Source organism: Cataglyphis hispanica, chromosome 8 (genome assembly GCF_021464435.1).
Source record: "Cataglyphis hispanica isolate Lineage 1 chromosome 8, ULB_Chis1_1.0, whole genome shotgun sequence".
Taxonomy (NCBI): Eukaryota; Metazoa; Arthropoda; class Insecta; order Hymenoptera; family Formicidae; genus Cataglyphis; species Cataglyphis hispanica.
This window is the reverse complement of record NC_065961.1, coordinates 5,566,707-5,591,196: the sequence shown is the minus strand read 5'-3', so window position 1 is coordinate 5,591,196 and position 24,490 is coordinate 5,566,707. Positions and strand designations below refer to the sequence as shown.

The following is a 24,490-nucleotide window of genomic DNA, read 5'->3' as shown; positions in this document are numbered from 1 at the left end:
TTCCCATTGAAATTAATTAAACGTAAAAAGTAAAAATTTTTTTCATTAAAATTTTTGAAAATTTTGAGAATTAATAAAAAGTGAAAAATTTTCCATTAAAATTGGAAAATGAGAAATTAAAAGTAATAGAGCGGGGATGAACCAATCAGAATTATTTGAAGAAATTTCTTATTTAAATACAAAAGATTATCGGGATTAAATTCTTGTGTATAAAAAAAAAAATTATTGTTAAAATATTGTTTGATAAATATTCATTCATATATAAATATTCAATTTTTTATCAATAATTATTTTTTATAAATATTTAATTTTCATCAAGATCAAAAATTGCGCGGTTGTCAAATCAAAATTTTTGTAATTCGATTCGACTAATATTTTCGGAATTTTTAAACATTAAAAGATTTATTCTTATCGTTTTATAACAAAAAAATTATTACTACAGTAGAAAATTCCATAAAAAAAGTAAAAATGTATTTTACAATCTCGGCAAACTTTTCCGAAATTCCGACTGTCAACTGTCACGTTAGATGGTATCTTTAATGATACTTCCGGCGAGTAATTTTTGAACGCATTTCACAGTAGCGGCAATATTGGTTTCTGCTGGTGTTAATTTTCTCTGTCTGGTATTACTATAGTTCAGAGTGTATCGTAGGAAACACGGTAACATCTATCTTGATCGTGTGATTCGTCCGATATGAGCGACAACGTGGTAGCTGACGTACAAAATCTGTCTTTGACGGAGGATAAGGCACGAATCTTTTAACTTTACATATAATTCGCCTTCTCTAATGATTCTTTGTTCTTTGATATTGTTAAAACTACTATGTTGACAAGTATTCGCGTTTATAGGACCGTTTACTGCGGTACTAAATGGACACATGCTCGGGTTGGTTAAGATATATTTTTGTCTCTCTGGCTTTCCCTTATGGCAATTGTTACACATTGATACACTTGAATAAAGCTCGTGCGTTTTTCTTTCTATTTCGTATTGTCTAACAATGCAACCGTGTGTCTTTTGTTTATAACTGGCCGATCATTGATAATGACAATAATCGATATAATCTGACGTAATCTACGATTATTATTTCTTGTAACGAAATGCCAATTCTAACTGAACCTAACATACATTCACCTAATATATGTTAAGTGTCAAAAAAGCCGAAAAATAACTATTTGGTTAAATACCCTTATATATATATAAAAAAAAAAATCCTAATATTTCTTTCATAATTTAATACATTATATAAATTCAAAAGTACACGTAGCAATTTTCTATTTTTGATTCTTTTGTTTTTAGACAAAGACATTGAAGGCATATAAGAAGAAAAAAGCTGCTGCAGAGAAGTCTATATCTGAGCTTAATCCTTGGCCCTCATTCATTCAGGTAAATCAAGATTATGGAAATAAATTTAACAGTTTTCTCTCTATGAATTGCTCTTGAGATTTAGACTGAAAAATTTTCTTAATGTGTATAAGTAAATAGAGAAATTAAAAGAAAAATATTATACAGAAATATAGAAACATATATTGGTTCTTTTTTTGTAAGTTTTGAATATTTTTGTAGGATCGTATTGTATTATGGGACAAGCTAAAAAAGGAGTACGAAGATGAATTAGCCACAAAAACTCCTGTTGATATAACTGTGACTTTGTCTGATGGCAAGAAAGTATCTGCTCAGTCCTGGCGTACAACTCCTTATGAAGTCGCGAGAAGTATTAGTCAAGGATTGGCGGATAATACTGTAATTGCAAAGGTCAATAATGAATTATGGGATCTTGACAGACCTTTAGAATATGATTGCAACCTGCAATTATTGAAATTTGATGATCCAGAAGGTCGGCAAGTGTTTTGGCATTCCAGTGCTCATATTCTTGGGGAAGCTATGGAAAGAGTATATGGTGGTTGCCTTTGTTACGGACCTCCTATCGAAAATGGCTTTTACTATGATATGTATCTGGGAGATAAAGGCATTTCTAATACAGATTTTCCATATTTGGAAAATCTATACAAGAGTATTGCTAAAGAGAAACAGCCATTTGAACGGCTAGTAATGACGAAAGAGGACCTTTTGGAGATGTTTAAGTACAATGAGTTCAAAATACGAATTATTAACGAAAAGATACATACGCCCACTACTACAGCTTATAGATGCGGCACGTTGATCGACTTATGCAGGGGACCGCATGTTAGACACACGGGCAAAATTAAAGCTCTCAAGGTTACAAAAAATTCATCCACGTACTGGGAGGGAAATGTTAACGCAGAGTCATTGCAGAGAGTTTACGGAATAAGCTTTCCTGATGCTAAGCAATTGAAAGAATGGGAAAAGTTTCAGGAAGAGGCAGCCAAACGAGATCACAGAAAAGTCGGGAAAGAACAGGAGTTATTCTTCTTCCACGAGCTGTCGCCTGGTTCTTGTTTCTTTCAACCACGCGGTGCATACATATACAACACGTTGGTCGAATTTATTCGTTCCGAGTACAGAAAGAGAGGATTCCAGGAAGTGATCAGTCCAAATATTTATAATAGTAAATTGTGGCAGACTTCTGGACACTGGCAGCATTATGCCGAAAATATGTTTTCTTTCGATGTGGAGAAGGAAACCTTTGCATTGAAACCCATGAATTGTCCAGGCCATTGTATGATATTCGACGTTCGATGCAGATCGTGGCGCGAGCTGCCGCTCAGAATGGCGGACTTCGGCGTGCTGCATCGTAATGAACTGTCGGGTGCGTTAACGGGTCTTACCAGAGTGAGACGGTTTCAACAGGACGATGCGCACATATTCTGCTCTATCGATCAAATTAAAGATGAAATGATAGCCGCTCTCGACTTTTTACGGCATGTTTATTCCATCTTTGGTTTTACGTTTAATTTATGTCTCTCCACGCGACCTGAAAAATATTTGGGCGATCTAGAAGTCTGGGACCGCGCCGAAAAAGCGTTGGAGGACAGTCTGAATGCGTTTGGTCAACCATGGACCCTTAATCCTCAAGATGGTGCATTCTATGGACCTAAAATCGATATAACGCTTATGGACGCGCTTAAAAGGGCTCATCAAACTGCTACAATACAATTAGATTTCCAGTTACCAATTAGATTCAATCTGTCTTATGTTAAGTAAGTATATTTATAATAGAAACTTTACACGCAGTAAATATTTTGATCAAATCTAAATATTGATTACTTATTTTCTTATATAGTGAAGCTGGAGAGAAAACACGTCCAGTTATTATACACAGAGCTATTCTAGGCTCTGTAGAGCGTATGGTTGCAATTCTGACTGAATCATATGGAGGAAAGTGGCCATACTGGCTTTCTCCTCGACAAGCAATGGTTGTGCCGGTGGTGTCACAATTTGATGATTATGCTTATGAAGTGAAACAGAAGCTTTGGGATGCTGGTGTTATGGTAGAAGTTGATACTGATTCGAGCGATACTTTGAACAAGAAGATTCGCAATGCTCAGCTTGCACAGTTCAACTTTATACTTGGTATGTATCAAATTTGTTCAATAAAATAATTTATATAAAATTATATTATTTAGTAAAAATAATAATCAATTACTCTGATATAATTTGTTTTTATAATAATGTACATATTTTATTGCAGTTGTGGGAGAGAAAGAACGTAATGCTGGCACAGTGAACATAAGAACGAGAGATAATGTAGTGCATGGGGAAATGGCAGTAGATGAATTGATCATAAAGTTGAAAATTATGAAGGAAACTAGAGATCTAAGTGGTGAATTAAAGTCTTAATCTAATATCTCTCGTGTTAAAAAGGATTTATTTATTTCTAGATATTATATGATAATATCTTGATATAAGTTGATAAGAAACTTAATAATAACTTAAATACTTTTTTTATTGTAAATTACTTCTTTTTGCACATTTCAAGAATATGTATTTTTATTTTTTGTGATGTAATTTATAGTATGAATCAAGTATCACAAGAAGTGGATTAATATGATGATTAATACAATTTATAAAATGTCAAGTTTTGCATTTATTCTGTTTCTCGTGTGAAATCCCTTCTTTATAAGTATACGAAAATAGATATAAGAGAATATAATTTATACATATTTTACAGTAATTTTTATTATTTATAAATATTTTATTATTTACTTATAAACAATTTTTGTACACATTACAATTTGTTATAATGTACAGACGATTAACATGATCACATATAAAGAAATTTGATAGCTTTTATTGAGCATATTTTTTTATCATTACACATATATATATAATCACTATTCAAAAGTATTTTTTAAATAGCTGTGCTCTCTGATTTTGATTTAATAATAATTTTTATTATTTAGATAATGTGCAAAATATATATTATGCTGTATCTCTTTTTTATTTGAAAATAAATCTTTAATTTCCTGTCCGTTGATTTCTTATATTCCATAATTTTTTATTTTAGGTAGGATTCCTGCTTTGATTTTCTCTCCTTTTTCCCAATATTCAATTTTACCTTTTTAGTTCTGCGCATGTGTCGTTATGTATGAGAGAAAGAGAGATCCTAAAATAGAGAGGAAATCGATGTACAATTAAATTTATAAAAAGAGTTTTTTTTGTCCTACTCGTCTTGTAGCAATAATTTTATGTATTGCCAGTAATGTCTTTTTTGTCAATACTTTTTTTGTACCATTATTTGAGACTGTATACCTTTGACTTTGTTGACAGAGCGCGACATTTGTTCGTCGTAGTGTCATTTCCGGGAAGAAGGTGGACCGATACAAAAGCAACGTAACGGAACGTAAGCCGTAACGGCTGGTAACATCGGGTCGAAGATGACAGCGGTGGCTATCCCCCCCGCAATGTCCCACAATAATAATGGAATAATACAAGTGGTGAACGAAAGTAATTTAACTAAGATAGAGAGGTATGTATTTCTCTCTATTTTCCGTTCTATTGTAAAATGTGATCATCTCGCGCAGAGCAATCGTAGGTAATTATTGATTTGCTTGCAGCTTCCTCAACGACACGGCTTACAGAGAAGCCATTGAAAACTCTTCTAATTATAATAGTCGATTATGCCGGGAACGACGTCTTCGCATGCCCTTCCTCGACTCGCAAACAGGTACGGCGATTAAATGTCGATTTTATGTTTACAGTAATTGTAGAATTAATTAATATGTACGTTTTGAAATTAATTTGTTAATGATAATTAAGTTTTTATATTTTTATAAATAGTTATAATTATGTGTATTTTATAGTTATATTATAATTATTTATAATTAAATTTATTGCAATTTATTTAAGATTTTGTCTTTAAATGATAATATTGTAAAATTACAGGTGTGGCACAGAATCATTCTGCACTTTTTATGTCCTCGAGAGAAAGATTACCAGGTTTGTTACATGGTCAAATATACACCTATCCAAGCAAAAGATGGCGAAAGAAACGACGGCAATACTTGATGCACTATTTGCATCCAAAACGAGGACCAAGAGGTGATACAGAAGATGGAGTGGAAGGTGTAGAAGCTGTTACGCACATAAATGATGATAGCAAAGATTCAGTAGTGCTTAAAGGTAAACAAGAACAGATAAATATTTTATAATGTATACTATAACAGTTAAAATTATTAATTATACAAAAGATATTTTTATCTTGTTATATAAATCATAATTTAAATATTGGTATTATTAAACTATGTCGTAAATAAAAATTAAATATTTTTAGATGAACACAGTAAAGACGCTTGGTATTATGACGAACAAGATATGTTAGATATGGATGCTTACGAAGAACCTGATCCTGAAAGTGATTACGATTATGAAGAGAGCTATAGTAGTAAAAGAAAACGCAGAAAAACTCGTGGAGGTGGTCACCATCCTGCTCGTAGTCATCCACCTTCAACAGATAGTCCAGGCGGTAAACGAACAAAGGTATATAGGGATATATATATATATATATTTACAGATAATAAATATTTCAAACATAAAATATTAATATAATATAATAAATCAACATATACATATCTTGTGGCGATAATACATTTATACATAAATTTTATGTACTCTTAAATTTATCCAATTTATAATTAATATGCATAAATATGCAAATAATGTAATTTATATCTAATGCAGGGTGGGGGCCGCGGACGCAAAAAAGCCAACTACGACTCTGTTGACACTGATAAACCATTCGTTTGTGACCGTAAGTTTAATCATAGATACAACTACAAATGACTATTCTTCCTGTTATTAGTTTATTATAAATATTATTATTATTGTTCTTAGTTTTTTAAAACTTATTTCAAATAAGTTATGAATTATTTTTTTGTTACAAAATTTGTTAATTTTATCCCATGTTTATATAATGCCCCATATGATACACCACGACACAAAAGTTAGACTATGATATAAAATAAGATAGAAACTCGAAATAAATTGTTAAATATTTTAGTTAAATAATCTTATATACATATATATATATATATATATATATATATATATATATATATATATATCAGCCAACATAGTAATTATATAATGCGAAAAGTTGCTTTTTTTCTCATTTCTTACTTTTAATTTGATACAATTTATTCAAAGACTGATCGCAGTATATCATATTGACTGGTGTTTTTAATCACATCTAAATTCAAGTAAAATAACACGAAAATTTGAGTAAGAAGATCCAAAAACTTATATTTAGTTATTTTATTTTATTCTTCTTTATTCGAGTAGGAACAATTATGGTATGATTCTGAGTGCAAGGCAAAGACTAGTGATATTTTCTAAATATCCAAAACTTTGTGCATAAATAGTATATATGCTTTTTATGTTTATGCTTCCAAACGTTCTTCTACATTTATTAATCGAATTAAAAATAATCGAAAGACGAATACAAACTTTCTGCAAATTAATTTGAGTAATTATTCTATTACCATGCTGAAATCACACATCTGGTACATTGCAATCTAATTCTCTTAACATTTGTCATTCTTAATAGTCATATTTTTCTCTAACTAAAATAAAACAGATAAATTACTAACAAACTATCATCATGTCAACAGAATGCTTGAAATTTAATTTATGGTTTACACTATCATTGTTTAACATCTTAATTCATCAAAATATAATCAAAAAGCAGCTGATTTTTATACTTACAAGACATGAATAAGACATTGATTTACAAATGTATTTTTGTTTTGAGAGAAACAGCTCATTTATATACTTATTATGCGCAAATTTATGGAATTTGATTACTTAATTAGCAAATAAGAGAACGAAAAGATAAAAAAAAAAGACAAAAAATTGAAATCATTTTTCGAACAAACTCGATATCTTTTTGAAGGAGTATAATAATCATTACTAATTTGGTCAAACATTTCCAGACACAAAGTCTATGAATTAACTCGAATGTGCCTGCAATCTGTTTACTTCTTGAAACCACTCCTGTTAGACTAGCAGATAATCTAAAGACATTTGGTCTGGTCGTATCAAGAGCTCGTGTTAAAGAGACAATTTTAACAGAACATTGAACTTCGTTCATTGACGATCGAGCTAATGTCACCGGCCCAAATATCTTCGGACTAGTTCTACCTGCAATAATAACAGAGCAAGAATGTACTGGCTCAACACTGTAGCGAGCTCATTCTGTAGGAGTACAAGCATCAAGCCTTGCATCGTATTAGTTTTGCTTCTTGGGCTGGAACTCCTTCACTGCTTGTCCACATATAGACTCGTAGGTGGATAGGGATGTGTACTGGTGCGGAAGGTGTGCAAATGCTATCCCTGACCACCACCCCGCGTCCCCCCACCCTACCCCTTATCAGCTTTTCTGATGTCCCTTATGATATTACCTCCCTTGATCGTCCGTTAAACAAAAAGGTCTGTCTTATCATTGGACGTTGCATTGGATGGATTGCGGGAAAACAGTATTTGCACTTTTGCAGTATGCAGCGCACGGTATAAGACCAGACCTGGTCTGGTCTACCATTACGGTCATTCCCACTCTACTTCCTCCGGTGATCCTGCTAAGGAACTAAGTCCCAGTCCTGCCGAAGTTGAACCTAGGAGCGTTGCAGACACCGCTGCTTCGAACCAGCCAGGTTGGAGCCAAAATCAGCTCAGTTTTCTCACTTTCCTTTAAGCCCCGCGTTTCTCAAACCTCTCAACCAATCTCCCCCTCCATCTGTCATTGTTCTCAATCTTTTAATTCCATTCATGCAACTACTCATCCAAGATACTTATATCCTGATATAACAACCTAATATATATTTATAAATTTTTTTATATGTACTGCAAATGCATGCATTGCAAATAAGATATCGTTATATCTTTTTTTTTAATCTTAAATTTATACTTCTTAAAATATATATGTATGGAATTTATGCCTTTCTAATATCTAATTATATATTTAATGTCTAATTATATATGAATTTTATTATACATACATTATGACAATCAATAATTTATATACTATATATCATACGGATAAAATGATATTCAAGTCAGTATGATAAGAGTGATTTGATTTTGCATTTTATTACGAAAAAAATATATTTGTGTACTTTTTTTGTATTTTACCTGTTGTGTGAGAACAAATGGGAATGCCTTATATCTTAATGTATGAGAAAGCGATAATTATTTGTGTTGCATCTCTTTTGCAGTGGCATGCTTCTGCAATATAATATAGAATATATTATATTTCTTTTTCTTCTACATATTTTAAGAGAACGAGAGGGATGAGATCTTATCGAATCATCTTAAGTTAGTGTATTTTTTTTCTTTAACGTTAACGTGACATCGTCTTTATTCTTGAGCGTCTTGTATGCGTGTGCGTGTTCTTTTTTTGTAATTTGTAGCTCCTTTTATTAGTATTTCCTCATTCAGCATGATTATAATTTTTACGAATGAGTCTAACAAACAAAGATTTTTCTTTTCTTTGCTGTTTTGACGCTTGTGTATTACTCCTAGAGCGATTTTGGCTTCGATTCTCCTATTAATGAATGTTAAGGCTTCGTTGATTCAAATAGGTATCTTTGAAGTTATTTGTAGTTTCAATATGTTTGAAAAATCGTTTGTTTGTATTTGTCTCTATACTTGGAATCGATATATCTCGTCGTTATATCTTTGGATTTTTATGCTGGTGATGGAATGATTGACATGTGCATTTTGTTATACTTACATATAATCAGATTTGTTTTTTTCCTTGTTGTAACAATTTGTTAGATATTTATGAATGTTTAGAATAATTGATTCTGTTATCTGAAGAAAATGCGATAATAAATGAAGTGGGCTTTATAATTTATATAAAATTTTATATAAATATAACATATACAGAGTGTTTATAATTGCCATTCTTGTTTTTACAGTCAATTTCTTTCAACATAAAACTTTATAATAATTAGAATTAAAATTAAAATCTTATTAAGCCAAACAAAAAATGCAAATTATAGTAAATTTTTTAAAAACTTCAATCTTGTTCTCAAATTTTTCAAATTCTTGTCTTTGCCTTTTTTGATAATTTTAGAGGACTAAAATTATTCAAGCAAACTGTCGAATTATCTTGAATTCTATTTTAGCCATGACTTCGACATAACCGAATCGATTATGAAAGAATGTTCACGAAAAAAAAGGAGAGAAAGAGGGAGAGAAAGAATAAAAAAAAAATACGACTTGATTGTCTCTATCATATAAAACCAGTGTGCATGGTCCATCAGCTTATGACGGCAAAGCGCAACTGTGGGTATGTTGATCGGTTTGTGATCAGGTGGTACGCGTCGGGGTCGTCAGAACACTTCCTCGAGTACCTCGAGTCCCTCGCCGGCGGCTCCAACTGCCGTATCCGCAACTGGAGCGACGACGCAACCATCGCAACAGTCGCAGCAGCAGTTGCAGCCAGCATCCGCGCAGACGCCCGTTGCTCCGGCGTCGCCCACCATCTCCGCGACCAAGGAAGATCATCTGCCTGCCGTGTCCTCGCCCGGCGGCACCGCCGTCCCATCGCTCTCTTCAGGGGAGACAGTGACGGGAGGGTCACCCACCCCCGGGGGAGGTGGTGGTGGTGGAGGAGGACCGATCATGGAGAAGAAGGCAGGCGGCAAGTCATCCGCGGCGCAACCGTCCCCGTATTGCGACTTCTGCCTGGGTGACGCGCGCGAGAACAAGAAGACGGGCGGATCCGAGGAGCTGGTATCGTGCAGCGACTGTGGCCGCTCAGGTAAGCCAGAGGAAAAGATCAAGCGCAAGTATACCAGGAGAGCGAATCACAATTAAAACTCGATCGGGCACTCGACGACGACTACGATGACGAGATACGACAATGACGACGATGACGATGAGGATAAATGATGGTGATGATGATAATATTACATTATATATTCTGAATCGAGAGACGGTAAGAGTCGTTCCGTGTCTATACGGACGGTACTATTTTCTACATCTCTTTGCGAGCCTATCGCGCACTGCGTCCTGTGAATATATAGCCAGATACAACTCAAAAAAAAAAAGAAAAAAAATCAGGAAATCAGTATATACGTCGCTATACCCTCGAGTATGCTTCCGCGCGACTGAGATGTGAGTAGCAGCTTCATTTATGAAACGCGGGATATGTGACTTTAGTGATGATTTAACGATACGAGAATGGTTTAATGTCGGCAATATCTGATACGCCGGATATCAGCATATATAGCGTTATTGGGTACATATATATACGTGTTCACGCTATAATTGTTTATACTTCCATGTTTCAGCTGTTAACATCGTGAAAGATATTGAGTAACTTGTTAATTTTACGACACAAGCAAGCGTAACGTGCTCTTCCTTACGCAATGAGAGGATCGCTGCTTCCTCCCCCTCCCTATTCGTATATTCGTATCTATATAATTGTTAAACGCGCAATATCGAGATGTTTAGAATTATCTGTTACATTTGTAATAATTTGAGGATTTTCTGCCTTTCTTTTCGTTGATGCGTATCTATCACGTGTACGCGTGTAGCCGTTAAAAAAAATATCGCAGAAACGAAATCTGTTATCAGTTTTGTGCAGACCATGTTTTCTATAAATCTTTAAGTTGTTAAGATAAACAGAAAAAAAAGAGAGAGGAGGTAACTTTTTGAGTTGTATAGGGTTACAATTGTCGCGCGTGACGCATTTTTTTTCGTCACTGCCGTCAAGGGTAATAGAAACGTGCTGTTGTGCAAAACTCCCTTCGGGTGCAATAATTAAGGAGAGAGAGAGAGAGAGAGAACCATTCAATTATCTGCACGGTGTTTAGAGATCAAACGGTTACGAGCTTTACATACACTAGTCAAGGCGAGGAACACAAAACATCGTTTTGTCAATGGTGCAACTTGTCGCATCTGAGTAATAGGAATTTTCCACAATTCCTTTACTAAGCGAATTTGCTGTGATTTATAGTATTTTCACTGATTAGTTCTAAGGGAGATAAAATGAAAATCGGAGGTTTAAAACGCGTTTAAATATTAACGGGAAAAGAGCACGGGAAGAGATCTTAAAAAGTCTTCGTCACAGTGAGAGAAGTCAAAAATTTCATCGTGTGTACGTGTGTGTGATTGGATAGATTAAATAGAGAAAATCGATCGACGGAATTGACGTTTTTGATTTTGCAGATTTATTAAAATTCCTGTTGCACAGTACCACTAGAGCACGTATTGAGGAAGAGGTGTTTGTCTTCTGTTTGACAGTGTATCCTGATATTTACGTTATTGCGTGTTGGAAATCAAAAAAAAAAGTAAAAAAAAAAAATATGAAAAGTATACACGGCGTGAGAAACGCACCGGCAAGTTTAAGAAGATTTTTAGAGATACACGCGAGATGCAATATATATTATATATACTTTATATATCCAGCACAATCATAAGAATCGTTTTAACGAAGGTAACACATAATATTTATTGTAAGATAATAACATGTTGATCGCGATCATATTTCGATATTTCTCTCTACATGTTTTTCGATTTGTCCTGTAAATACTTTTGTATCTTTGCGTTTGTTGAGTAATATCATACGAGATTTTTTAGAGAGATGAGATGTGAGTTAGGAGCGCAGCACAGAAAAGGAATGATAATGAAGTAGAAGAGTGCAATCTTAAGGAACTCCGTATATCTCTTTCGCGATTTTGAGAGAATTTCGAATAAGAAAAATTGACTGGATGAGATCGAAACGTTGATAATAATGTTTTATCTATTATGATAATTTTCATATATTTGTTTGACTACATTTTATGTGTTCAATACATTTACTTTTATAATAATCGCGTCAAGGGTAATTCGTATTAGTGTGGAATACGTTCATAAAATGGGAGAGACGTTCATTATATATGCGTGAAAAAATGTTTTGTTCAACAAAGTTCTGTATTTTGAGTAACAGCTTATTCTCCCTTAGACAATTTCCACAACTTTTTATCTAAGATATCTTCGTCTTTTATTATTAAGTTACGGTTCGCGTGAGACGTATGCGAGATGATACTTTAAAGCGGAGAACTCTAACGTTTTTTTTTCTTTTTTTTTACGAGAATTTTAATTTTATGTGTGAAATAAATAGATAATGTCCGATGTAAAGATAAAAAACGCGATCGTGCTCGTTGATTCCCTCTTTTAATACGTCTCTCACATTCCATTGTATATCTGCCGTTTTTAATTACTTTTAGTTGTGTGGGCATTAGCTTTTCTGATCTAATATAGTATAATCGTTTTCCCCTCTTGCTATTATTGTCATTTATAATAACGAAATATATTTATTACACGCGTATTTAACAAGCAAGAGAAAAATAATATGAGATGAAGCTATAGTTACGGAGTAAAAGTTTTTTTTAACTATATATAATGTATTTTAGTTAGGTACCTTTTTAAAACGCGATGTATGTCAAACGTGATCGCGCCCTTGATTATATCTTTTTGTAGAAATCTGACATAGATTAGTTTTGTACAAGAGCTTTGATACTCAGATATCATTTGATTAGGAATAATCACAGAATAATATCCCTTATATGAAATTAATGTAATACCTTATGAGTTTTTCAGGCACAAGGAGAAGCGCGGTGTTAAATCTGCTTTCGATTAGACTCGAATTATTTTATATACTTTGCTAATTATAGATATATCGCAATTTTAGACACATACTTGCATACACGCACACGCACATATATATATATATATATATATATATATATATATATATGCAAGTTTATTCACTTATATATGCTGCATATTAGTTTTAACTCTTTACTTTTCTTACACGATATATACATTTCTGTGTATATACGCTGTTTTTTATATTTTAAATTTCTGAAATATTTGAAATAATCTATACAATTGGTGAGCGAACGTCTTCTTTAATCATAAAGCTTCATATTTTTTTTCTTTTTCATAAAGTACTTTCTAATATACACATATTATGTAACTCGAGTATATAGAAGGCTATATTGACAAAGGTATGTTACAGCTTCTTTATGCATATAACATATGAGATAAAAACGTAGAATATTCTATCATTTAATGGTATAGCTAAATACGGCAGAGAGAATAGAGATGGAATACTATATATACATATTTACGTTTTAGTTTCTTGTATATAAATTGATATTACATTGTCCTTAGATTGTCGTAAGAAAAACTCACATGGTATAAAAACAATGGAAGCATGCAGATATATAGTTCCTCCTTGTTATATATAAAATTGAAGACTTGTTATTTAGGCAGTTTTTAATTAAGCAATACCCTTAATGAGGCTTATAAATATAGTATTTAAGTCACACTAGTTATATATAAATATATATATGGCTCCATATATATATGATATATATAAAAAGGATGTGATATACGTTATATGAGTTGTGTGTATGTTAATGTGTGTATGATAAAGAGAGAGAGAGAGAGAGAAAGAAAGAATGCACGAGAGAGAGAGAGAGAAAAGGAGCGAGGGAGAGTGTGCATCTGCGACGTTTATATTGTGCTGCGCAAGAAAGAACGTGAACTATTCCAAGGTACGCCCTGCTATTACTTACCACCTATTATTCCAAATAATAACAATATGTTCAAAATGCAACATCAAAAAAAAAAAAAATTACAGATATCATGAAATAAAATATTCTGTGCGGAAACATGAGGACGTATCATTATTCCGGACGTTTTTAGTGCTGAGGAAAGGTGAAAGACATCTTGTAGAGTCGTACTTGTGGATTAGATTTGTCAAACAGCATCATGTTCCTTCTCTTGTGTAAAGATTCGATTGTGATCGACAAAAAAGCATGAAAAAAGTAAATAATTTATGGAAAAAATAAAACAATAGCTTGGAGTTCACTGTTCTTCGGCACAAGATAACTGTCCTGGCACCTTTCTACTCGTATCCCACGACAGATCTCCTCGTTCCATCCCAAAATGCGTGTTCCATGACGTGCGTACGTTCTTGTTGTAGGGCATCCAACTTGTTTGCAATTCACTGCAAACATGATCGTTTCTGTTCGCAAGTACAGGTGGCAATGTATCGAATGCAAATGCTGCTCCATTTGCGGCACTTCTGACAACGATGTAAGTATTTATTTCCGCAATCTTTTGCGGGATTCGTACAATTTTTTTTTTCTCTACATCCGTGAACGCTTGAGTAAAAATCGCGCGAATAAAAATCGATATTAATTTTAATTTACAATATACTTTCATAGATTAAAAAGGATTATATAAAATCATAATTTATTATAACGCTCGAAAAATTCTCGCAATTGTGTAATCCCCTTGTATTAGTGCAAATATGATTCGTACAATTTAATCTTTAAAAAAATTAAATTCAATATTCTCGGAAAAATTAACTGTGTGCGTTTTACGCGAGCTCTATTTGGATTATTTGTTATATTAACGGTTTGGCGAACTGAAATAGGATCAGTTGCTGTTCTGTGACGACTGTGATCGTGGATACCACATGTATTGTCTATCTCCACCTCTTGCGTCACCTCCCGAGGGCTCCTGGTCGTGCCGCTTATGCATAGCTGAATTTCATCGTCGTGATTAAGTTCACTCTCAGATAGATATAAGTCACGGAGCTATCCTTGCTACTGCTGCGGCGTACAACGTCTTGGTCATCTTTATTAGGAGAATTAGGAGAGTATTCGCGAGAGCTCACTCGTATAGTATTATATGGATTACAGCGGTAAACTTTTTGAAAAAAAAAAAGAGACTTCTTTGTTTACTATTTATTACAAAATTTATATTGATTTATCAGCTTCCTGTAAAATTATGTTAATAATGATGATAATAATAATAATAATTAATGAAGGATACATTTAGCGTAACTATATTAGATATCTCAGGCACTGGTGATCTCGACGAGATAAAGATGTAAGGAAACACGTATTTATATAATTTAACTGAGATAGCTTTTTAGAGTATAAGTGTATAAAGATACAATTCATGACACCGACTGTCAACAGAGTTCTGTAGAGGGAACGAACAGAGAGATTATTAATTTTAAAGACAAAGACGGAGTTCGATTTACCGACGATCTTAGATTTTACATTCATACCGAACAAAGTATTTTTTGCTCATTTTACGAACTGATACATATATATACATATATATATATATATATATATATATATATATATATATGTATACATACATAACTATACATATGTATGTATATATATACATACAAACATATATATATATATACATATATATATATATACACATACATACATATACATGTATATATACGCGTTTACAGCGATATTACTAACAAACGAACTATAAGAGAGATTTAGTCGAAGATCGTTAAATAGGACAATACTCTCCTAGTTCTATATAGACTATTCTACTCTTAGTCAATGATATATTTAAATGATATATTTGATTTGCATTCAGAACTTTTACAATTGCTTAAATTTAACGATAAATCTGGCGATCTCGAGTTTTCACACTAACTCTTATAGCTTCTCGCGCTACAGATTCGGTAGAAATCAAGTTTCATAGGAAAGAAAAAAAAAAGAAAAAAAATACACATGGAAACGAAAAAAAACTTATTCTAGAAAATCATGATATTGATAGTATTTGTTCCATGAATAGTGGTAAAAAGTAAAAAATATTATCTCTGTTTCTCTGTATGTATCATGATACTCTAAAGCTTTTACACTTAATGAGATAGCTATTAGTAGCGACATAGCTATCGTACGCAGACTTGCAGCACACTCGCAGAAAGATTATATGTTCTTCGTCACATTTAGCCCAGTATTTTTATATTTTATATATTAAATGTACTTAATTTTAAGTGACTGTGGTGATATTTGGTATTTTTAATGACAAACTTTATTTCGTAATTTGATGATTTTACGACCGCCTAATTGTATAAATAGTGTTATACATCACTCAAATTTTTTGCCGACTCATTCTTAAGTTTTTCTCTCCTGATCGAACTTATATATCACTTATTTTTAACATTATGTATACAAATTGGAATAAACATTAGTTTATACAAACTGGATTATTAAGTTTAGAACAGTCTTATTGCGTGCCATTGTACACATTTCAACTGCGAGAGAGAGAGAGAGAGAAGGAGAGAAGTTATATAACACAAACGACACGATTCAAACAGGTGCTACATTTCAGGGATTAGCTCTTTTTTGAACTTTACACTTACTTTGTAATATTGGCAATGTTTTATAAGAGACAAGAAATATTACATTTTACTATTGTAGCTAATAATTACTCTATGTAAGATATAAAAAAAGTTAGCAATCCGAAAAATATATAACATTTTTTCATAAAAATAGTGCTAACATAAATGCATGTTTGATTATTTATTTCAGATACTCCTACTTTCAATCTGTCCATGTAAATTATAAGAAAGTATATGATGAAATATATTCTCTTGATTATCAAATATTATGTTAAGGTAATAGAACGTTTCACACGAATTTTTCTCGTTTCAATATTTTTGTTAATCAATCTCAATTAAAATTTCGGATAGAGGCTTTCGTTGCAAATCAGGTACAGTGGCGTCTTTGGCTGGATAGCCGACCGGCAGAAGTAACACGAGCTTTTCGTTCGCTGGACGTCCAAGAAGACTGCGTATAGCCGGTCCACAATTCAATGGTGTTGATGTGAGAGTCACTAAACCGGCGTACTATATTTAAAAACAATGTATGATTAATTCAATTTATATTTTAATTGAAGTTCACGATTATTATTACAAGAAATTGTCAAGTTTGCAAGATATTCCCTTCAGATGGAATATCATGAAATTACGTTAATTAAGATACATTTAATGATAAGGAATCACAACTCTTTGATATATTAATTTATATTTTTAATATTTTATATTAATAATAATATTTATATTACTTTTATATTTTTTTATAATTGTAAGATAACAGATTTTTTTTTATCTTATAAAGAGGATCTTATCTTTCAGACAAAAGAGATTTCTTCTGATTTCTCGCAACTAGAAAATATTCAAATTACCTGTATGGCAGTAATGAGGATTCCGCACGCAATAGAAACGCTCATCTCATGATAATAATGGATCTTTTTTTTTCCGTTTGGCAATGTACCGTAGATCTGTTTAAACACGAGTATCAGATACGGGGCAATAGTGAGATATTCCTTTATCCAATTGGTCCTCAACGGAGACAAGTCGGTCGTCCATTTCACGCCCATTCTTTTTTTGTAATTGATTTCCTCCTCTTGTTCCACGATACTTCTGATTTTTGATTTCATAGTTTGATTGCATATCACGACAAAGCTCCATGGTTCTGTGTGCGCGCCGCTGGGAGCAGTACCTAAGTTAAAGAAGCATGAGTATGTATGTGTGTGATTTGGCAAGTATGAGATGCAAATTTATTAGCGCTTATTTTTGACGAGTTCGATGGTGTACCAAGACTTTAATCTGAATTTTTTATTTTCAAAAAGAAAGGAGAGAATTATCCTAAAAATCTTATTCTGTTTTTATATAATTATTATTTATTTCTATTATTTCATTTGCAAGTTTTTTATTGATATATCTTGAACGAAATGCTTAATATATTTGTTTATTATATGATGTCGATACTGTACTTTAGAGAAAATATTTGGGACAGAAAATTATAATATTGGGAGGAAATATCGCTCACACAAGCACCTGCGGCCTTTATAATTTCGCGGATAACTTCCTTTGGGACGGGATCTGCGCTGAAGTATCTTAAGGTACGTCTCGCGGCTGCTATTTGATAAAATTCTGACGCCCGAGACAGCATTTCTTTTTCGGGTAGCCGGACATACTGATATGAAATGTGCTTGAGATCCTTTGGTAAGGCAGGCTCTTCTTGGACCTCTTCAAGCAACTCTTCATCCGCCTCTATAAGACATTACGAAATATTTTGCAATTGTTAATCAATATATATACAAATAATTCGCATCGATTATGTTTATTTTACAATGACATTAATTTTATTATCATATGTTTTTTCTGTTATTTTCTGTTATTTTTATTCTCTCTATTATTTATTATAATAATTAATAGTAATAGTTAAAAAATATTATATAAAATATGCTTTAAGGATTTTAAGTGAAGGCATCAAGAGTGCGTGAAATACTTTCATCCCACTTTCATTTTCCAAAATGAAACAAATGTGACTATGTTCCATTCGACGATTATACGATGTACAAGTATTCGCTGTGACATTACTTTCACTCGGATCCGTAGATTCGTCAGACGCCGTGAATGCGCGTGTCCCACTTGGAGCGATTCTCTTGTCCGGCCATCCGAAAAATTTATTGAATAAAACCAACGAAACAACGGCAATTAATATATGATAAAAATATTTCGTCACGAAAGGCAGGTATTCGGAGAACATTTTATACACGACGAGACGAGGGGAACCTTTCTCTCTCTTGCACGCGCGGCTTTTTACTCACTACTGATCCGGATCGGAACGATTTTCACACTCAACCGAGTTATCAAGGTTACAGATATAAGATATCTAAGAGCAACAAGCAGATACACAACACTCCAATAGTGTGGCGGATAAAAAAAATTGTTGAAAGATAAATAATCTCCTGCATGTATATATATGTATTCATACATATATTCGAACAATTATTTTATATTTATGGACTTCTCGCAATACAACTTGTTAAAGAAGCGCTTTAAATTGATGCGTCAGTCGTTTTGAGTTTACCAATGCGTGAATCTTTTCATGAAATTGTAAACGAATATTTGCATTCAGTTGCATACGTGTCAAAATTTTTGCATCCAAAATTTTAAATTTTATACACTCTAAACGTCCCAGCTTATTTCCTATTTTCACTTTTTTTCGTAATTTCAAGATTATAATTAATTGTAATCACGTGTGTTGCTTTAACGATTTACATTCAACATTGTTGCGAAATTTTTATTATGAAATGATCGATCAATAGAATGATTGTACGTGTTTTATTATCGTTGTTTTAAAATAACTTGTGTATTTCTTTTAAATTAAAAATTTTAATTAAAAAGAATTTAAAAATTTAATTAAAAAAAGAATTAAAAAAACTTTTAAATTAAAAAAATTCTGAAAGAGAATAATCAGTTTTTCTAAATTATTTTTGAATTCTTGTAATTTCCTAATTATGTCAGTTATATTAGATGAAAATTATCTCGGATCGTTGAAATTTTTAAATTTCCTAAGCGCATTTTATTTGCATTTTAAATATGTTTTCTTCGTTATGCCGCTATATATGGTGACCGAGAGTAAGCGGAACTTTCCTATTCAATTCTCTCTCGGAAGTTTCGAATAATTTTACAGCTTTGCTGTATATACATTGACAAGTTATGCAATATCGATAGAAGTGAAAAAGATGGAAAGAGTTTCTAATTTAATTTTTTTTCTATAAATTACTATGAAATATATATATATATATATATATATATATATATATATATATATATATATTTTATACACACAAAAAACGCACATTTGTGTTTTGTATTGGCAGAAAACTTTCACAGGAGAAAATGTTCCGAAAGAGCGAGAGAGAGAGAGAGAAAGAGAGAATAATATTACACTAATTTAACTTATATAATTATTTTTTTCTTCTTGTATATAGGTTTTTGTATAATATTTTTTTCCTTCTGTTTGCCTGGCTATTCGAAAAATGACTTAATTAATTCTTTAATTCATGTACAAATAATAATAAATTTTCATTTTATGATCAGAGTATAATGCAACGTGCGTCGCGCTGACCTTGATTATCAATAAGGAAAAATCGATACGCAGAATTAAGGAGAACGCAGTACACCAATCCCTCTTCCTCTCGATATATAGAATTATAGAAGATATTTCGATTGTGTGTGTTCGCGCGTGTCGTCTTCTCGATCGAAAGGAATAATACAATACTAAAAGCTGCCTCCGACACTTCGAGACTAGTTTGTGTGAGACATAAAAAAAAGCAATGATAAGAAATTGTACAAGATTCTCCAGAGCAGGACTGTGATATCACGCACCCGACGTAGGGGTTATATATTCAAAGAAAATAATTTTTATAATTCTTTATATAATTAGATATTATTTGATTAATTAATTAATTATTTTATTAATTTTTATAAATCTTATATAATTAGATATTATTTTATTTACGTAATTTAATGTATATCTAATTTTCCTAGCAAATCTTTTATTGTTATCGATTACGATATTAAATATTCAATATAAAAGACCGCATTTAGTTCGAAAATGGCTACCCGTATTTTCGCATGAACCACGAAAATTTCGTATTAAATATTAAAACAATACTAATTAGAATCGATTCGTTTCGCATTTGATTACACCTTAACAATGTCCTTGTTTTTCCAATTCAAATTCTTAAAAAAGAATTGAATATTATATTGTTATATTTATCAAGGTATATATGAATAATATAAAGGCACTCTTCAAAATTGTATATTAAACGATTATTTTACGACAAGCTTTGTGTAATAAACGTCACGTTTATTACACGCGTCTCACGTAATGAATTCACGAAATTCGTACAACAAATTCATTATTAAAGACGATTGAGGATTGATTGATCGATCCGTGTTTCGTGAGTCGCGCGATACGGGCCTGAGAGTGGATCTGCGCGCGCGACCGCCAATGGAAGCAATGTGTGCGCAGGGCGTGGGGAGGGGGAAGCGCGCGGCGGTCAATGAGTGGGGGGCGCCGGGACGTATTGTTCGGAGAGCGCAGTAGCGAAAGCGTGCACGAGTAATACGGATGTGTCCGTCCATGCGCCGCGTTATGTGCGGGCGTGTATACGGGACGATCATGTGAAAATCGCGGCGCGCGCGACAGCCGACGTCACAATATATATGCACGAGTGTGTCATAATCGAATGTCGATAATAATTACCGTGGACTCTAACTTCAACCTCCACACTGCACTTTCCGCGTGAATCACTGACTTCTCTGCGCCGTTATTAACGTGGTATTCTTCGCACGAACACATACACACGTACGTATTAGTGTATTCGCACGGACACACGTACGTAGTACGTGTATGCGCGAGAGACGTTTTTCCAAGTACGCGAATGGGCATACGTACCGTGTTATATCGCAAAATACGTCTCAATTGAGGTGGTTATATCGAGTTTTGGTTACCGGTGCTGCGATAGTACGCGCGGAGACGTCCAGTAGGACGGCGATAACGGTGACAAGTGCGCCGCGAAAGGGACAGAGACAGATAGAGTTGACGGGAGGGAATGGAGAACGCCATGCAGCCGCCGCTTCCACCCCCACCCCCACCCCCACCCGCTTGCGACATGCCACAGAGTAGCAGCACGGAACAGACGGTCACCCACGAGTTGACATTCGGTACGTCTAATCTGTCAATGCGATATATCTTTAAAGGTCCCAGATTATCTGTCGTGTATTATTGATCGAAACCGATAAGATTTTATCGAGCTCACTAATTTCGCTTTTGGCAGATGAAAATGATTTTCTTTCAATTCGCGACGAAATTGCGATCGGTTTCGGTTTTCTAGACACAAATTATATTATTCGTACAACGTTATCACCTCTCCCCCCTTCCTCCTCTTCTGATATCCAAACACTTGGACGTTACTGACACGAGACATACAACGCATTCCGAAAATGTATCACGCAATACGTTGACACGCGCTCGTTTTTTTACTTTCGTAGAGGAGCAGAGTTATTATAAAGAGATTATGCGTAAAAAATATCAAATGTCAAGTATTATATATAGAGTTTAAAGTAACAGCAGCGCCATCAATATTGCGCCGCTGTCACGCGACGCGATAATATGGTATAAAATTACCTTATGATTTGACGAAGAAAGAGGTTCCGCGTCAATTTATGCATTGTTTTCTCGATGCTTCGAGAAAATCGTTTAGATATATTTCAGAAAAATCTCGTCGTTTTCCCGACAATAAAATTATACTCAATACATGTTTCATGTCGTTCTCTGCTGCGTAAATCGACTCTTTCTCTCTATATATATATTTAGTAACCAACATATAAGTATAATTCTACAGTCATTTTAATTCTGGGGCGGAGGGGATTTGTCGTAAACATACTGTTGTCGTGAGTTTTTTTTTTTTTTCTTATATTTGTCACGTATTTTTTATTCTTATGTTACAATCTGATAGACAAACGTGGAAAAACTAAATATATTTGATCCTCGAGCAAAATTTCCCGATGAATTATCTCTGTTCCCATATATCTGTCACAATCAGCTGATACCTGTCCTAATCTTATGGCGTCCACTGACAAGCTTATTAGATTGCTCTTTCTCTCATGTTTTGTGATATAACGTGAGAGATATGCATGTAAACAATCATGTATAAATAAGATATTTTTATTTAACTACCAGGGAATTACAGACATGCATTCGTGTAGTTAATATCGAACGTAAGTTGTTTTCTTTGACGCTTTTTGGTAAAGCGCAACCATCTCTATGAAATAAATACTTCATTTTCAGAATTTCGATAAATAATAATTGATAGGAGTTTCTTGCCAAACAAGTTCTCTCTGATAATTTCCGAGTTTTCTCCGATAACGGTCTTTTTTAAGAATTTTATGAAAAAAATCTAAGAAAGTATTAGAATTTGAATCAACTCTGATTGAATTTTAAAAAGATTATGTTGAATTTTTATATAGCTAAAATGTTAAGCAGCATTTATATTTTTGAATTTCTATTTTTTCTAGTTAATTAAGAAAGATATTTTTTTAAATGTATTAAAAAAATTTAGAAATCTTTGGAGGAAGAGAAAATTGTTCTTTCGATTATATTGTAATTTTGAAAATGGAATGTGCTAACTGATTATTCTTTCTGTCCTCAATCTACAACGGAAAAATTTTCTCTATCTTTTTAAATTATCAATACTTTTAATGAATGGTTCTTGGAATGAAGACATAAGTCCTCGAAAATCTAGTTAAAGATTAAGAAAAATAAACTTTTATTTTATTAACAGAGGAACAATTTTCAATAATCAAACTATTTATCTTTAAAGAATAAAAAAATTTGTGACATTTGTTTCTTTAGAAGTGTTTCTCCATGTTTGTCCATGAATTAATAATCAAGATATAGCAATAATCTCCCTTGGTATTTCAAACATATTTACAAACCGAAAAACACGTGAAGACCACAATAAAATTTCTCTTCTATCTGTTTTTGAAATATATATTGAAATTTTAACTTTTTATCTTTGCAAATATTTTTTTTTCAAATATGATACTATGTACATATAAACAAGAAAATGGAGAAAAATCAATCTCTAAGATTATTTTTTACAAATTTGACTTTTGATGTTTAATAAATTAAGTTTTACATAGTACGTTCCTAAAATGTACTTCCTGAGGAAAATTATACTCGATAGTCGACTTAGAATCAATCAGAAACGCTAATCCCCAAAAGAAATTTTTGGGCGTAGTGTTTTTCTTTTTTAGGCTTTGTTCCAAAACGATGTAAAATTTCCTCTCTTGAAAATGTGATGGTCAGCTTGGAACCAATCAGAAAAATCGAGTAAAAATTTCCTTTCCGAGGAAAATTTCCTTTCCGAAGAACATTTTACTCGATAGTCGGCCTGAAACCAATCAGAAAGCCGCCAGATTTTTATACCGTTTTGGAACCTAGCTTAAGAAAGAAAAACACTATCGATAGATAGTCTCTCATATTTATTATACATGTTTAGTGGCGTCTGAAGTTGGCACGACGTTCTATGAATTAAAAAAAAAAAAAAATGCTAGTGTTCTAGTAGCACTTTCAGTTCTAGAGCTTCTGATAAAAATTTAAAAAGTTGCGTTTTTCTTATATTAAAAAATTAAAATTTGGAAAAATGTTAGGCTAATTTTACAAAGCACGACACCTTTTCCTCTAAAGGATTAAAACCGTGTAAAACGCGTTGAATATTATCATTTTTGGCAAGAATTTCTAATATTTCTGTTCAAATTCATATATATACAATTTTAAATCGATATTCCACCAATTAACAATTTTTAATCAATTTTGAATATCCACGCGCAGCACGACATTTAATGATAATGTTTTTAATAGTTCTAAACATTGT

The 24,490-nt window shown here is 32.8% G+C and overlaps 4 protein-coding genes across 8 annotated transcripts in view; 3 read left to right on the top strand and 1 right to left on the bottom strand.

Annotated features, from left to right (window-relative positions):
* Window positions 1–537: 537 nt before the first annotated feature.
* LOC126851598 (threonine--tRNA ligase 1, cytoplasmic) lies at window positions 538–3,979 on the top strand. Of its 2 annotated transcripts, none has more exons than XM_050595715.1 (5): window positions 538–748; window positions 1,298–1,384; window positions 1,565–3,120; window positions 3,204–3,493; window positions 3,612–3,978. In XM_050595715.1, the coding sequence occupies exons 1-5, from the start codon at window positions 695–697 to the stop codon at window positions 3,758–3,760; spliced, it is 2,136 nt and encodes a 711-aa protein (XP_050451672.1). In that variant the 5' UTR covers window positions 538–694; the 3' UTR covers window positions 3,761–3,978. The 2 variants fall into 2 exon arrangements, with proteins under 2 accessions (XP_050451672.1, XP_050451671.1); XM_050595714.1 differs by having other exon boundaries at window positions 738–886; window positions 3,612–3,979.
* Window positions 3,980–4,706: 727 nt separating this feature from the next.
* On the top strand, window positions 4,707–16,029 carry LOC126851599 (zinc finger protein ubi-d4 A). 3 transcript variants are annotated; one of them, XM_050595716.1, is made up of 9 exons: window positions 4,707–4,889; window positions 4,978–5,087; window positions 5,306–5,542; window positions 5,694–5,899; window positions 6,101–6,170; window positions 7,912–8,067; window positions 9,732–10,181; window positions 14,400–14,512; window positions 14,856–16,029. In XM_050595716.1, the coding sequence occupies exons 1-9, from the start codon at window positions 4,798–4,800 to the stop codon at window positions 14,985–14,987; spliced, it is 1,566 nt and encodes a 521-aa protein (XP_050451673.1). In that variant the 5' UTR covers window positions 4,707–4,797; the 3' UTR covers window positions 14,988–16,029. The 3 variants fall into 3 exon arrangements, 2 of the variants coding, with proteins under 2 accessions (XP_050451673.1, XP_050451674.1); XR_007687720.1 differs by lacking the exons at window positions 14,400–14,512; window positions 14,856–16,029 and adding an exon at window positions 14,055–14,085 and having other exon boundaries at window positions 9,732–13,968; XM_050595717.1 differs by lacking the exon at window positions 7,912–8,067 and having other exon boundaries at window positions 4,708–4,889.
* A 227-nt stretch (window positions 16,030–16,256) lies between these two features.
* Window positions 16,257–18,891, bottom strand: LOC126851600 (iodotyrosine deiodinase 1). The gene is made up of 4 exons (XM_050595718.1): window positions 18,636–18,891; window positions 18,090–18,305; window positions 17,435–17,751; window positions 16,257–17,096 (listed from the first exon to the last, which is right to left on the bottom strand). The coding sequence occupies exons 1-4, from the start codon at window positions 18,802–18,804 to the stop codon at window positions 16,911–16,913; spliced, it is 888 nt and encodes a 295-aa protein (XP_050451675.1). The 5' UTR covers window positions 18,805–18,891; the 3' UTR covers window positions 16,257–16,910.
* Window positions 18,892–21,507: 2,616 nt separating this feature from the next.
* Window positions 21,508–24,490, top strand: part of LOC126851597 (ribosomal protein S6 kinase alpha-5-like) — a 41,289-nt gene continuing 38,306 nt past the window's right edge. For both annotated transcript variants that reach the window (XM_050595713.1, XM_050595710.1), the window contains exon 1: window positions 21,508–21,776. In XM_050595713.1, coding sequence (XP_050451670.1) covers window positions 21,665–21,776 — 112 coding nt within the window. In that variant the 5' untranslated portion in view covers window positions 21,508–21,664. The remainder of the gene's footprint in view (window positions 21,777–24,490) is intronic.